General features: G+C 36.4%; 2 protein-coding genes across 4 annotated transcripts; both read left to right on the forward strand.

The window, feature by feature from the left end:
• Nucleotides 1-1057: 1057 nt before the first annotated feature.
• Nucleotides 1058-7720, forward strand: LOC113687998 (phosphatidylinositol/phosphatidylcholine transfer protein SFH13). Of its 2 annotated transcripts, none has more exons than XM_027205575.2 (15): nt 1058-1450; nt 2468-2581; nt 2679-2982; nt 3277-3376; nt 3826-4092; nt 4404-4481; nt 4588-4692; nt 4776-4825; nt 4907-5006; nt 5163-5261; nt 5345-5458; nt 5660-5807; nt 6241-6629; nt 6708-6782; nt 7187-7720. In XM_027205575.2, exons 2-15 carry the CDS (start codon nt 2575-2577, stop codon nt 7205-7207), a joined length of 1857 nt encoding a protein of 618 aa, XP_027061376.1. In that variant the 5' UTR covers nt 1058-1450; nt 2468-2574; the 3' UTR covers nt 7208-7720. The 2 variants fall into 2 exon arrangements, with proteins under 2 accessions (XP_027061376.1, XP_071905509.1); XM_072049408.1 differs by lacking the exon at nt 1058-1450 and adding an exon at nt 1556-1657.
• A 2853-nt stretch (nt 7721-10573) lies between these two features.
• On the forward strand, nt 10574-13310 carry LOC113688255 (GPI-anchored protein LLG1). 2 transcript variants are annotated; one of them, XM_027206025.2, is made up of 3 exons: nt 10574-11195; nt 11351-11407; nt 12679-13310. In XM_027206025.2, the coding sequence occupies exons 1-3, from the start codon at nt 11105-11107 to the stop codon at nt 13038-13040; spliced, it is 510 nt and encodes a 169-aa protein (XP_027061826.1). In that variant the 5' UTR covers nt 10574-11104; the 3' UTR covers nt 13041-13310. The 2 variants fall into 2 exon arrangements, with proteins under 2 accessions (XP_027061826.1, XP_027061827.1); XM_027206026.2 differs by having other exon boundaries at nt 11354-11407.
• The last annotated feature ends 469 nt before the right edge of the window (nt 13311-13779 follow it).

The raw sequence follows: 13779 nt of genomic DNA on the forward strand, positions 1-13779 counted from the left end.
CAACGTGGCGTGGTAACACATAACATGCAACAATATACAGATTCTCGTTTCCCTCTCTCTCTCTCTCCTCACGGTCACGGTAAACTGTGGACTAGCTCAACAGAAAACAACTGTTTCCCCCATTTTGTCTTTTTTCTTTTTAAAAAAAGAAATCTCTCAAATCCAAAGCAAAGTTTTTTTTTCCCATAAAAAAAAAAGAAGAGACGAACACTGCTCACAAGTCACAAGCCTAGCCGGTCGCTACCCCTCTTTTGTCCCTTTGTCACGAAACCAAAAAAAAAAAAAAAAAGAGTCGGAATCTGATCAGATTGTAATGGAGGCGTCTACTTTTTTAACTAAAGCAAGCATCTATTGCTTTGTTAATGACTTGTTCTTCAATCCCACTCAACACTTTTTAACCTACGCTAATACATGTGAGGTAAAAACGATCCAACCCTAAGTGAGGAATTAGGATTTCAAAACTATTTCTTCCAAACCCTAAGTGAGTGCTTTAGATTTAAATTTAATTGATTTTTCCTAACCCACACAGACGTCTAATTTTGAAACAAGAAGATTACAGCAGACGATTTTATTCTGCGGATCATTTGATGTAAAACTCACCCGAGAATAACTGTTTAGAGATAATCAAGAAAAATTTTGTCAGAGCTGTAATCTTTTGTGCTGTAAAACTCACTCTGAATGACAATTTTGTGCTGTAACAGTAACACCACTTGAAAAAATTACCAGTAATAAATAATTGTTACCATAAAAACACCGGGAGCATCCCTCCTCCTGGCGTCATTACAGGTAAAAAAAAAATATAGAACTAGAAGCATTTATCAATTCGTAAGAAAGAACAGTAGTAGGAAGGTGAAAAGAAGAGAAAAAGAGGCGACACGAAAGTGGATGGTAACAGAAGAAATGTAAAATAGAATCGTCACGTTGTGACAAATAAGCAAAGGAAGAACCAAGAAGAGTGCGTGTGTGCGCGTGTGTGTGTGAGAGAGAGAGAGAGAGGCGCTGCTGGAAGCTTCAGTCTTTCTTCTTATATTAACAAGTTATTATTAACAACAACATTAATCTGGTTTGTGCGTTTCACAGAAGCAAAGAGGAGAGAGACCAGCACCCCCAAACACCCCCCTAACCTTGAAAATTTTACATAGCACCTATCCATACATTCATATATATATGCACTATATATTTGTATGTATATATACATATATATATATATAGGCGCACATTTATATATAGTTTTATCTAATATCTATATGCAAAAGAAGCTATAGATGCAAGCCACCGCGCTTTTTACACATACGTATCTGTAGATTTTTGACAGAAGAATCTTCTCCCACAAAAAAAATCTGTCAATATTTCTCTACTCTTTCCCCCCTCAGAATTGTATTCTTGGACACCGAAACCTATTATTGTGATTTTCGGATTGCGATCCAGCTCGCTGTTTATAGGGTCCTCGGTAACCTCCTCTCTTCCGTGACTCTTTTTTTTTTTTTTTCGTTTGGTTCCCCTGGAAAAAGTTTTCGTTAATTAATGCGGGATGCAATTATCAATATATATTCTCATACAAAATATATTTTTTAATTTATAATGATGTACGATTATTGGGAAGTTTTATTTGTTCTTCTACAAATTGTGGCTTTGGATATGGATTCTGAATTTTGAGGTGAGATCTGAGGGATGCTTTTCTGGCATTGTTGAAATGTTCGAATTTTTCTGATTGGTTTAGGGTTGTAATTGAGTCGATGTAAAGAGCTATCGTGTCCAAGTTTAGATTTTTGATAGAGTTTAAAGCCTTTTGTCCTTTTTCTCTAACGATCTTGAGCTGGATTTTGCGGAGGTTAAATGGCCGCCTTGATCTATTCTTTCATTGCATTCTCTTTTTAGCTCAATTGGATTGCTGGAGTAAGATTGTTACTAGTCATTTTGGGATGATAGGCTTTTAAAACTATTAGTTCAAATTTGCATCTCTGAGCCATTGATCATTCTTTAACAATGCAGTCCTTGAACTCTCGCAAGGATTTCAGATCTGTTTTATTTCCATCAGTTGCATAATCTTTACAATATGAGAGGCGTTGTGCTGCTGTTTGAATTGTCTGTAGGCTGAGGTTGTTTGGATTAATGTAGAAGAAAGATGGACGTGAATTTCGTCCTTTTTTACCATGACTTTTTCCTTTCCTTTAGTTGATACACAAATATACAAGGAATGTGTCAGATTTGGAGGGGGGTTTTGCTTCATAGGAATGCGCACAAATTATGTCAAATGTCGGTCAAACAACACTGCCAGTCTTAAAGGAAGTATTTGATCAGATTCCAAAATTTTTTTTTTTTTAAAATTCAATCTCTGTTACAAAAGCCAAACATTATTATATGCAGGCGGCTTCTTTTCATTTCCGGAGTTCCTATGCTGTTGCAGTTCGATAATTTGATGATTGCAGAGTAGAATCTAACCCATTTTAATTTTTTACTTTGATAGAAAGACGCGAGCTTTTCCATTTTTGCTAGAGAAATGCTGTTGGTGCTCCGATCCCTTAGGCTTTAATCTCGTTTCCTTCTCGTTTCTGCCTTCTGCCCCCGGCAAAAATGTCAGGTACTATTTTAGTTTAAATACTTAATGAACAGTCCCTCTGAAGATTCGTGTTTGAACTCTTTTTTTAAGTCTGCTTCTGATCAAAATGATGTGCTAGGCCTAGAAGGAATGGAGACTTACGATGAAACACGAGAAAGGAGATCAGATTTTGAAAACTCTGAAGATGAAAGAAGACGATTTAAGATAGGAACTTTAAAGAAGAAGGCAATAAATGCCTCAAACAAGTTTACTCATTCTCTCAAGAAGAGAGGAAAAAGGAAGGTTGATTGCAGGGTTCCCTCAGTTTCCATTGAGGATGTTCGAGATGCAAAAGAAGAGGCTGCTGTCTGTGAATTGCGTCAAAAGCTCCTTGACAGAGATATGTTGCCAGCACAGCATGATGACTACTATACATTGTTGAGGTGAGTTGGCTAGAGTCAAACATAACAAGTGACATCATGCAGAGAAATCCATTTATTTCGTTGGCAATCTCTCCATATGGATAAACAGCTTTTTTCCCTGTTATATATTTTTTTCCACCAACAAAGTATGATAAACAACATTTTCATTGAGCTTTACAAGTGGATAGAGTTAAAATTCTCTTGGGGGTGGGTTGGTGACGCAGATTAAGGGATATGATGTGGAGTTTAATTCGCTTTTTCCTAATCATGAAATGAAAGATGGGTAAATCTGAAGTTGTTGGGATTTTTCTGTAGATTCTTGAAAGCGAGAGACTTTAACACTGAAAAGACCATCCAGATGTGGGAGGAAATGCTCAAATGGAGGAAAGAGTATGGAACAGACACCATTTTGGAGGTAATAGGTTCATACCTTCGTTGGTTCCATAAAAGTATGCCAACTTTAGAAATTTGATTTTCCTGGCCATAGTCGCAAAGAAGAGTGCATTTTTGCCTTGATACTAGTTTTTCTATTTCCCAACCAATTTTTGTACTGCTGCCAGCTGGGTGAGTTTGACACTTTTATGTTGTATTCGTTTGGCATCTTGGTCATTTGCATCTGGGTAGGTGTACCTCTTGATAATTTCTAAACTGGGAATTGTGCTTTCTCAATAGCAATTTTTGTGCCATCTATATCTTAATAACTATTGGTGAGTTTGACATTTTTGTCTTGTAATCTTTCGGCATCTCAGTCTTTTGCATCTAAGTAGGTGTACCTCTTGATAATTTCTAAACTGGGACTTGTGCTTTATCAATAGTAATTTTTTTGCTATCTATATCTTAATGACTGTTGTTATGAATACCTAGGACTTTGAATTTGAAGAGCTAGAAGAAGTTCTACAGTATTACCCTCAAGGATATCATGGAGTTGACAGGGAAGGGAGGCCAGTTTACATTGAAAGGCTTGGACAAGCACACCCTGCTAAACTAATGCGCATCACCACAATTGATCGCTACTTGAAATATCATGTCCAGGAATTTGAGAAGGCCATATACGAGAAGTTTCCTGCCTGTTCCATTGCAGCAAAGAGGCGGATCTGTTCAACCACCACAATTCTAGATGTCCAAGGCCTGGTACGTTTGTCATTTTGAAAAATTGGTTGCCATGGGGGCAGTAGTTCGTGATTTGTGTCTTCAGAAATACCTTAGTGGACAATAACATTTTTCCTTTGATTGGTGCTAACTTGTTTGTGGTATATGCGCTGAAAAAGCTTTTCAGCATTGAAGCAACTAATATTTTAACAGGGTATCAGTGTACTGTGCTTTTGACAGAAATTTACAAATTGTTGACTAACTTGTACATGTTTCCAGTTCCTTTTAAAGACCATTTTTTACAGTTGCATCAGATACTGTTGTAATTAACAGCAGGGAACTTTTGAACACAGGGAGCTAAAAATTTTTCAAGGACAGCTGCTAATCTTTTGGCATCCATGACAAAAATTGACAACAATTACTATCCTGAGGTATTAACTAGTTCCTGTCAAATTCAGTTTATGGAAATAAATAATTACTCTGTCAGATACAATCATTGGTGAATGTGGCTTTGGTTTTTCCCTGTAATTGTTGCAGACACTCCATCGGATGTTCATTGTTAATGCTGGCCCTGGTTTTAAGAAGGTGCTCTGGCCTGCTGCACAGAAGTTTCTTGATGCTAAAACTATTGCAAAAATTCAGGCAAGGCTATGTTCTTCTCTCTCTCTCTCTCTCTACCGTACTATGGCTCAGATTTGATAAAATCACATTGTCCAAATTTGCAGGTTCTGGAGCCTAAGTCTTTGGGAAAACTACTTGAAGCCATTGACTCAAGGTTTACTTCTATCTTTATATCGTCCTGTTTGCGAGAATTTCAATTATAGCATCCTGACTTTTTTTTTTTATGTTTTTCCAGTCAATTGCCTGATTTTTTGGGTGGCTCATGCTGTTGTCCAGTTGAAGGAGGATGCCTCCGACCTAATATGGGTCCTTGGAATGATCCTGATATAATGAAGGTAGGTACATGCTTACCCAGTGTACCCTGTATTTATTTGACTATGTTGTGCAAGTACTTTGATTTATGTTTCATATGATGCTTTAAAGCAAAACCTGATTATGTTTTATTTTTTGGGAGTTTGTGCTACATCACATTTATTGATTCAAAATTGCAGCTTGTATATAATGTGGAAACAAAGTTTGTGAGGCAGATTACTAGAGTATCCGGTGACGACCAGAAAGTTGACTTGTATACACAGACGTTCCCTTTGAAGGTAATTCAGATTTGAAAATGTCTCACATGGTGCTCTAATAATTACTTTTCTTGCTGCATGATGTGATGTCATTATGTAAACAGGGAAGAAGTAGTTATACATCAGTAGTTGAATCAGGATTGGATGTAGATGATTCTTGTTCTCCAACTAGAAAAAGTAGCTTCACATTTCCGCGATTGGCTCCGCTTCATGAAGAGGTGATTATTTTGTTTCAGTAAATTACTGGTTATCAAAGATGTTAATGCTATGTTTTCAAGTTTTTACTAGACTGACAAGACACAAAAACATAACTCCAATGCATCCTCCTCTTCCCTCCGTGATTGACTCTCTTTTTGTGCATGGACATGCCTAGATTTGTTTATCAATCTCTGTGACTTATCTATTGGAGACTTTCACAGGCCAGGACATCTGAATCGCCCGTCTACTATAGTTGTGATGATCTTTTCAGTGAAGTTGATACACATGGTGGCAATGAGCAAGAAATAGACAATTCTCAATATCAGTCTCCTGCAATCTACAATGCAGGAAGAAGAGCTATTTTAGAAGGTTGCACACTTACTTTTTGACTTTCAGTGGCTACTCTGATAGACAGACTGCTTGCACTTGTTATAACTCAGAAGAGCTCATAATAAAAGAATGTTACATCAATATCACCAAGGCTTCTGTCTAAAAGCTGAAATTTCTGGTGAACTTTTGCATTGCCTCAAGTTATCAACTATGCTAAGTATAAAAGTTATCGACAGTTAAAGACATTGCAAAATCCAGGAACTTAGGATTGTGAATAATTTTAGTACTAAAAGTTGACAAGACATAGTTGCTCCGACTGGATTGCGCTTCATTGTCTGTAACTGAAAGCCAATAAATAACCATGAAATGAAAATCTTGCTATATCATTTCTCTTCCTTTTCCCTCTGAATTGGAATTCATGCAAAAATGTTAATTGTCTCCTCATTTCATTTTTTGTGTCTTGGCATCCCAGGTACTCTGGTAATCCATTGGTTCGAAACCATTCAGGAAAAGGTTGTGAAGAGAAGTCTGCGGTTTATGTCAAGGACAATCATACAAATCATATTCAAACTTTTTGAGGCTATCCGCAATGTACCTTTTGACCATTCGAGGAGGCAGACTAACATCTATCCATCTAATGCACTGGAAGAACAACCAGAGAACCATTCATCTGCAAGTGCTCGAGCTATAGGTGAAGGATATCAGGTCCTTCCATGTGTACAGCGTCTTCAGAGACTAGAAAAATTATTGGAAGAATTGAATAACAAGCGTCATGAAATTCCAATGGAGAAGGAGCGAATGCTTCAGCAGTCTATGGACAGGATAAAGTGTGTCGAGATGGACCTTGAGAAAACAAAGAGGGTAAGCATTGTTATGGCTGTTCCGAAATTTGAATGTGCAAGTATAAGGACACCTGATTGATCAGTGTGCATTTTACAGGTACTACATGCTACTGTGGTGAAGCAACTTGAGATCACTGAGTTATTGGAGAGTATAAGGGAGTCCAAATTCCGAGTAAGCTGTAACAATAAATATTTTTTTTTTAGTATTTCATTCAAGAATCTTTATCATAATAAAAGCTGTTAACGATTCCCATCCAATTATTTTGACATTGAAAGTCAAGGATAGTATCCTTTCCCTTTGCTTCAGAATGGGTCATGAAGCAAATAGTCTTTCAATGTTTTAGTTTTATTTTGGGGGCGTCTTTTTTGATGAAGCGGGAAATAGAAAGTGACAATGGTTACAAGCTAGTTACCACTTAGGATGATATTCTAAAGATGAATTAGATCTAGTTACAAGCTGCCGCTTTTTTGAATTTTTGTTTTTTCCAGTTTCTGGTTCTGTTGGTTTTTTACATTAGTCATCATTATGGACGTGTAACAGTAATGCTTTTCTTTGTTCCATTTTGTTTCTTGCAGCAACGAAAATTTTTCTGTTGAAATGTGCAAAGGTTGACATGGTAGAGTTAATAGACACAGCAACAGTTGAATGAAGTGCAAGTGACTGACTTGTCTGATATTCCCCTTCTTTTTGCTCCTTTGCCTCAAGTTCTCTCGCAGTGCTTGAAGGTCTAGATGTTCACCACACACATTTCACTGTGCAAGAAGTTCTACATGGGGGTTAGCTTGGGCTTGTCTCTTGCTGAAACAAAAGTAGTATAGGAGTCGTCATGTAAATTCCTGAGATGTAATGAGGTAAAGACTTTTAGATAACAGAAGCAAGGTGGCTGAAAGTGACATTAGTTGCTTCTCCATTGCAGTCTGATAGCACGAGTTTGATGAGCTCTCTTGGTCTCCTGGGATTGCTTCTAAGGCCTACCTGTTATTGTTAGTAGATTTAAAGCACTCAGTGGAAAATCGTCCGCCATGCTGGTGGCTTTGTGTAGGCGAGTAAAACCAACACAAAAATTCATGTTTAGAAAAGGAAAATTCATGTAGTTATATGTTTCGACAGGGACGCTTTTATTTTTATGTTACGCCTGTGGAATATCCCCGGACACTTTCTCTTGCTGCCAGTTCCCCCTGAAAAAGCTCATTGCTGCTGTCGTCGATGGATGGTGGTGGGCCGTGTTACAAAATGTGTCCTTTGCTAGAAGAGCTACTTTCCAATTTCTGAAATATGAGCTTTACTTCGTGCCTTGACTTTGTTACTGGGTCCCTTTATTAGTGGGCGACAGACGACTATATTGAGGTAAACCCTTCTCCGTGTCTCGTGGGATTCAGCTTGAGGAAGTAACCTAATTAAAACATTTCCGAGGTGGGATGGGCTTACAGCACAAATCATGAAAGCATGAGTGGCTGTTGTCTAGTCCGAGTCTTCACCAAATTTGCTGCCCACTTTCCTTGTATCTCCTTTCTGTGGCCCACTAAACGAGTTACAACGGCCGAAGTCCAACGTGATACAAGTACTACTTTCTCTGGAGGCGATTACAATAGAGCATATAAACCAACGGCTCCTTGAACTCTTGGTCACCAACAATCCCCCGTGCTATGGAGGTATAGGATTCAAATTTATTATTTTTTTATTGATATATGAATCCTTCAAATTCATACGCGTGTGTGATGTATTTGTTTGATCTGACGGTGGTTTCGTCTTATTGGGTTCTTTAGAATCGGTTAGAGTAAAAATGAGCGTAGAAATATAATAGATTTTGTGAATTGATCCAATAAAAAAAGGGATAAAATGAGGGAATGAGTGGCGTCCATGATACGGTGACACACGTCAATGCTAGTTGCCGTCGTGCATCAGATGTCCTCTGAAAAGAATGCGAGATAAATAGAAGGTACCGTATAGGTTGACAAACTAATTGCCATTTGCCATTATCAAACAATAAAGTAGACGAGGCCCTGTCCCTGTAATGAACTAATAGGAGGAATTGGTCAGCAATGAATCCGTGTGGGTGAGCACAGTAAAATTAGCGTCGACCCGTTTGGCTAATCCTCCTTGCTAGTTAAAAGTATTTTTCTTATTCATTTACGATTGTTGGGGTTTGGCAAGGCATCATGCTATGTTTTGTTTAATTAATCAGATAGATGAGGGAAAAATCTCATTAAATTGGTGAGACGTGCATAACCGCCGGCTTATTCCAAAATATTGGTAGTCTGACTTGACTGTTTACCCGTTTCCGGCGCTTCTCTAGATTTTAATCCTTTTTTTTTTTTTTTTGCCTTTCTTCGATTTCAAATCAATAATATTGGTATTGCTTGACCTCTAGGGAATTCTTGTTTACATTAATAGAGTCTATTTTAGTACAAACTTACAACTTTGACCATCCATTTGCTTCTCAAATATTTGTTGGCCAACTTAGAAGCTTCTCTACCTCGGTTTTATCATCCTTAAATGAAGAGTGTCGCAATTCTTGTTGTTCCTGATTTAAGCTTTCACCACTTAGACTATCAAAATCAATCTATGGAAAGCAAATAAACGGAACTATTTGGCCAAATTAAAGCAAGCATAATTTACTCGATGGTACTTATAACTATTTAGCCAAATTAAAATAAACATGATTTACTCGATGCATCATTTACAGAAGGCAATATCTGACCTTGCCTTTAACGCTCCCTCCCCACCCCAAAATACCAAAAAACAAAAGATAAAAAAGGACCTTCACTTTTTGTAATTAGTAACGTAAGTCCAACCTCCTTCTATTGACACCCTCCAAAAAAAAAAAATAAAAAAAAAAAATCTTCCATTCACACCCGTCTTTCTACTTCTGTTAAAGGTTGACTCGTGTTTAGATATATTAATAGGTCGGATCTTACTCAAATCCAATTTAAACTCAATATATTTGGATAGGATTTGACACCCTCCAGAGAAAAAAAAAAATCTTCCATTGACACGCTTCTTTCTAGTTTTGTTAAAGGATTGGCTCAAGTTTAGACACATTAATAGATTGGATCTTACTCAAATCCAATCTAAACCCAATATACTTGTATTGGATTTGAATTTAATTTCTCAAATTCAAATTCTATCCAAACCTAAACCTGTAAGAGAATTATGGGTCTGGATAAGGTTTGATTTTTTATGATCCATATTAAAATTTAGATCCAAATCAGTTTCTATTCAAACCCATATATAAATTATATATGTATGAGTAAATTTATAAATTTATAAAATAATCTAATATTCTATGTTTTTTTTTCAAACTAATCCTAGTTATTATTATAATTCGTACAAACTTTTTAGGAAGATGAGAAAACAGTAAAAGTAAACAAATGAAAATTTTGATGTAGATGCAGATGAAACTTTGAAAATAAATGGAAATAGCTGATAATAGGCCTTTCTTTGAGTTCATAATATTGCGTTCAATTTCTTAAATAATAATTTTATTATTTAAAAAAAATTAGATGATATTTATGTTATTTTGAACTCTGTATATTTTTATAATATTTTTTACTTTAGTTAGTTCTTCACTCTATGTTTAAAAGAATATCCATATGAATACCCATAAAATGACCAAATCCATGAGAGTTCGAGTTTGGATTTACTTCTTCAAACCCACAAGAGTTTGTGTTTGGGTTTGAATTTAACTAAATTTAATGAATATAAATTTGGATAAAAAAGGAATCCAATCAAAATCCTAACATGTTTACCTATGTTTATTCTTTTTTGTTGACGTATTGACCATGTTATTATACAAAGAAAAAAAATAGACACATACAATTGTCACTAGAGTACATTTTATAATCAATTACTAGGAAAAAAAAGAGGATGATAGCATTAATTACACAATTAAGTACTTTTCTAGAACAGTTACCAAAACAGAAATAAATTAAAGGGAGCAACAGCAATATTAATGGTAAGAAAAAAAAGAAAACCTGAAAATGAAAGAAAGAGAGAAGGAAAGAAGATGGACCGGAGAATGAGAAGACGCGGTTTTGAGATGAAAGCTGTCTTTGGCTTAGTTTGGTCTGGCTGAAGCGCAGACCATGTTGTCTCTCTCTCATCTCCGTCTCATTTCCTATTTCCTTTTTGATCATCAACAGTAAACTTCATTTAATATTAAACAAACATAAATCTCTTTTCTTTCTATCCAAACCTCAAAAACTTACTTCGGATATCAACCAAGCAGCATCAATGTCTATATTTTAGTTTGATTCGCTAAAGATAAATTTTTGTTCCTGGAAAATTTATGCAGACAATTGATTTGTTGGGTACTGTTTATTAGTACTCGCTAACAATATCATCCCGCTTGCTTACAAGTAGAAAGTAAGGAGATCTGTGAGGAATTAGAGGCGGGATTTTGGGTGAAAGTGATCAGTGAACTTTACTTGTTTATAGTAGCAGCTATTTGGCCCCCCTAGATCAACAAATTCTTGCTCTGAGCACAATCAATAATGGTCAGGATTCACCGTTATCAATTTTGTGCGATTTTGGTGTTTTTTCTCAGCCTATCAGCTAGCAACTCAGCTTCCACTTTCCTTTCAGGTGTGTGCAAATCCATGTAATTTATGCTTAAATTTTGTTTATATTGACTAGTCATGGAGATTCTTGTCTGCTTTGATTTCAGTTTCTTGCTTTGCATTATCTCCTTTTTCTTTCTTCATTGTTTGATTGATTGATTTATTTATTTATTGCAATAGAAGGCATTTTTGGGCATCATATTGCACAAGGGAGAAACCTCCTCCAGGCAAAGACAGGTGATCTCCCCTTTCCATTCTTTCATGTTCTATCAAAGTTGAAGGATGTTTGAGCAGATATTAACTTGCTTTTCAGCTTTGTTTATCTTATATATGAAGGGAAAGTTCAAATGTTGCTTCTTCTGATCTGTTCATCAAAAAAATCGAGATGCCTTCAAAGTAGCTAGTCGAGCCAAGACTTTTCAAGTGTTAAATTGAGACTTGAAACTCCCAGCAGGTCTTTTGTGTAGGATTTTGTATACTTGGTTGGGGAAGAAGGGGTGTATTCTGCAGTGAGGGACATTGATCTCGTGTGATTTAGTATAAAGGCTGGCTGTTGCTTTCATCTTAACCTTCTCGAGGCAGTTGAGTTCTAGGCATTGTTTTAACTGTTAAGGCAAATACTTAGGCTTGGTCTTGTAGACCATCGTGCTGTAAATGTTTTTACCTTTCTAAAAGTTACAAATAATACAATTACTTTAAAGCTCCTGGCGTACAATATGAGTTCCAATAAGTATTATCCTTGTGTTATTAGTTTGATGTTACTGGTAATTTTGCCATTTGTTCAAATGTTGGATTTTAAATTGAAAAGTTTTTGGCAGAAATGAAACAACATATTGTTGGGAGTAGATTCAGAGTAAATTTTAAGAACTAGTCGCTGATTCATTTCCACCATTTTTCACATTGATATCATTTCATATCATTAGGATTATCTTCTATGTTGAGCTGATGACCACAAATAAACAATATGCTAATTCAGATTCTTCGACGTTTTAGGTTCAAATTTCAATCATCATATGCAATCTCTTGTTATTTATGATCATGACAAACAAGGGATTTTGACATTCATTGTCTTGCTTTCAAGTCAGTAGTCAGGTGCTGTTCCTCGCATGCTGAACTGGTATTTCACTATTTGCGTTGGTAACTTTCTAATTGATTGGTTGGTAGTTTTGGATTTTGGCTTTTCTTGCAGACAGATCTCTCAATGCATCTTTAGAAAATGTTCAGCTGATTCCTTTTAGGTGCTGGAGAATGAATTTTGATTTAAAGTTAACCACAAAGGGATAATATAATAACTACGTAAGATTTAAATACAAGAGATGTTCTTTCATGGAATTTCAGATTCTCAATCTGCTTGCTGTTTTAGTGATTACTGCATGGGCTAATATCCCTGCCATATTATGTGTTGCGCATAAGTTTCAATTTCAAAGTCCTTAATTTGATGCTCAATGTATCATTTTTCAAAGAAACATGTGCTTTTATGCTAACAGCTTGCATCATGTGTAATGCAGCTTGCCCTGTTAACTTCGAGTTTCAGAATTACACAATCATCACTAGTCAATGCAAAGGTCCTCAATATCCACCCAACCTTTGCTGTAAGGCTTTAAAGGATTTTGCCTGTCCTTTTACAGAGCAGCTGAATGATTTATCAAATGACTGTGCCACAACCATGTTCAGCTACATTAACCTTAATGGGAAGTATCCACCTGGTCTTTTCGCCAGTGAGTGCCGTGAAGGCAAGGAGGGGCTTGAATGCCCTGCACTAGCACCGTCGCTATCAGCTAATGCCAGTGGCAGTCAAATGACAGGCAAACCAGCCAAAGCACTGATTCTTGGAACGACTTTTATAGTGTTGTTGTTGCAGGTCTTCTAATTTTCTGTTTTCGTTCAGATGTTGTATTACTTGATTTTGTTCAAATGTTTATTTTGCCAGGGTAATAGTTGTCGTCTTGTACTTTCCCATGCCAAATAGAGTTCATATTCTTTATTGAAGTGTACCCAACACACAGTTTTTGTATTGGCTTGTTTTCCATTAAACGGGTGTCCTACTGTAAACTGATTCTTGTTAGTTCCCTTGAAGCTTTTTCTTTAGCATTCATGAACCACAGCATCGGTTCCAAGAAGGTCTGTGGATGTTCTTTGAGGAGTGATCTTGCAATTTATCGAACTATTTCAGTAGCATTTGATTCTGTACAGCAGAAAAAGAAAATTTTGATATCTATATATTGCCATTAGTTTACAGTATTAGTTTATCACCCTGAGAAATAGAAGCTACATATAGCAACAGGATGAGATTTATAATTTAAACAAGCAAATATGGGGGGAACCTGTTAAAAAACTTTAGTTATGGTGAGGGCAAGTAGGCTGTTTCTCTCTCGCATTTGTGTGCTATTGTTGAATTGGGATTTGCTCAAAGGTTATTGAGGCTTTATCATCCGGTCTCATTCTGATGTTGAAGTCGGAAGTAGTTCGGGAGTTCAATGTGTGAGTTAAATTGCGTACCTCTTTTAGAAGTAGTAGTGGAAGGGTATTTATACTGGAGAGGGCACATGGGATCCTGATGAGGTTTACTCATTGTCCCTTGAATCAGGGGAATGAATGGGGTGGATTTA

The sequence above is a fragment of the Coffea arabica genome, chromosome 5e (genome assembly GCF_036785885.1).
Source record: "Coffea arabica cultivar ET-39 chromosome 5e, Coffea Arabica ET-39 HiFi, whole genome shotgun sequence".
NCBI classification, from domain to species: Eukaryota; Viridiplantae; Streptophyta; class Magnoliopsida; order Gentianales; family Rubiaceae; genus Coffea; species Coffea arabica.

Excerpts from the sequence above, each read along its gene's own strand:
- LOC113688255 (XM_027206025.2), top strand. The coding sequence starts at position 11,105 with ATGGTCAGGATTCACCGTTATCAATTTTGTGCGATTTTGGTGTTTTTT. Across the intron at positions 11,196-11,350 it reads AGCTTCCACTTTCCTTTCAG|AAGGCATTTTTGGGCATCAT; the intron begins GTGTGTGCAAAT and ends TTATTGCAATAG. Across the intron at positions 11,408-12,678 it reads CCTCCTCCAGGCAAAGACAG|CTTGCCCTGTTAACTTCGAG; the intron begins GTGATCTCCCCT and ends TGTGTAATGCAG.
- LOC113687998 (XM_027205575.2), top strand. Across the intron at positions 6,630-6,707 it reads ACCTTGAGAAAACAAAGAGG|GTACTACATGCTACTGTGGT; the intron begins GTAAGCATTGTT and ends TGCATTTTACAG. Across the intron at positions 6,783-7,186 it reads TAAGGGAGTCCAAATTCCGA|CAACGAAAATTTTTCTGTTG; the intron begins GTAAGCTGTAAC and ends TGTTTCTTGCAG.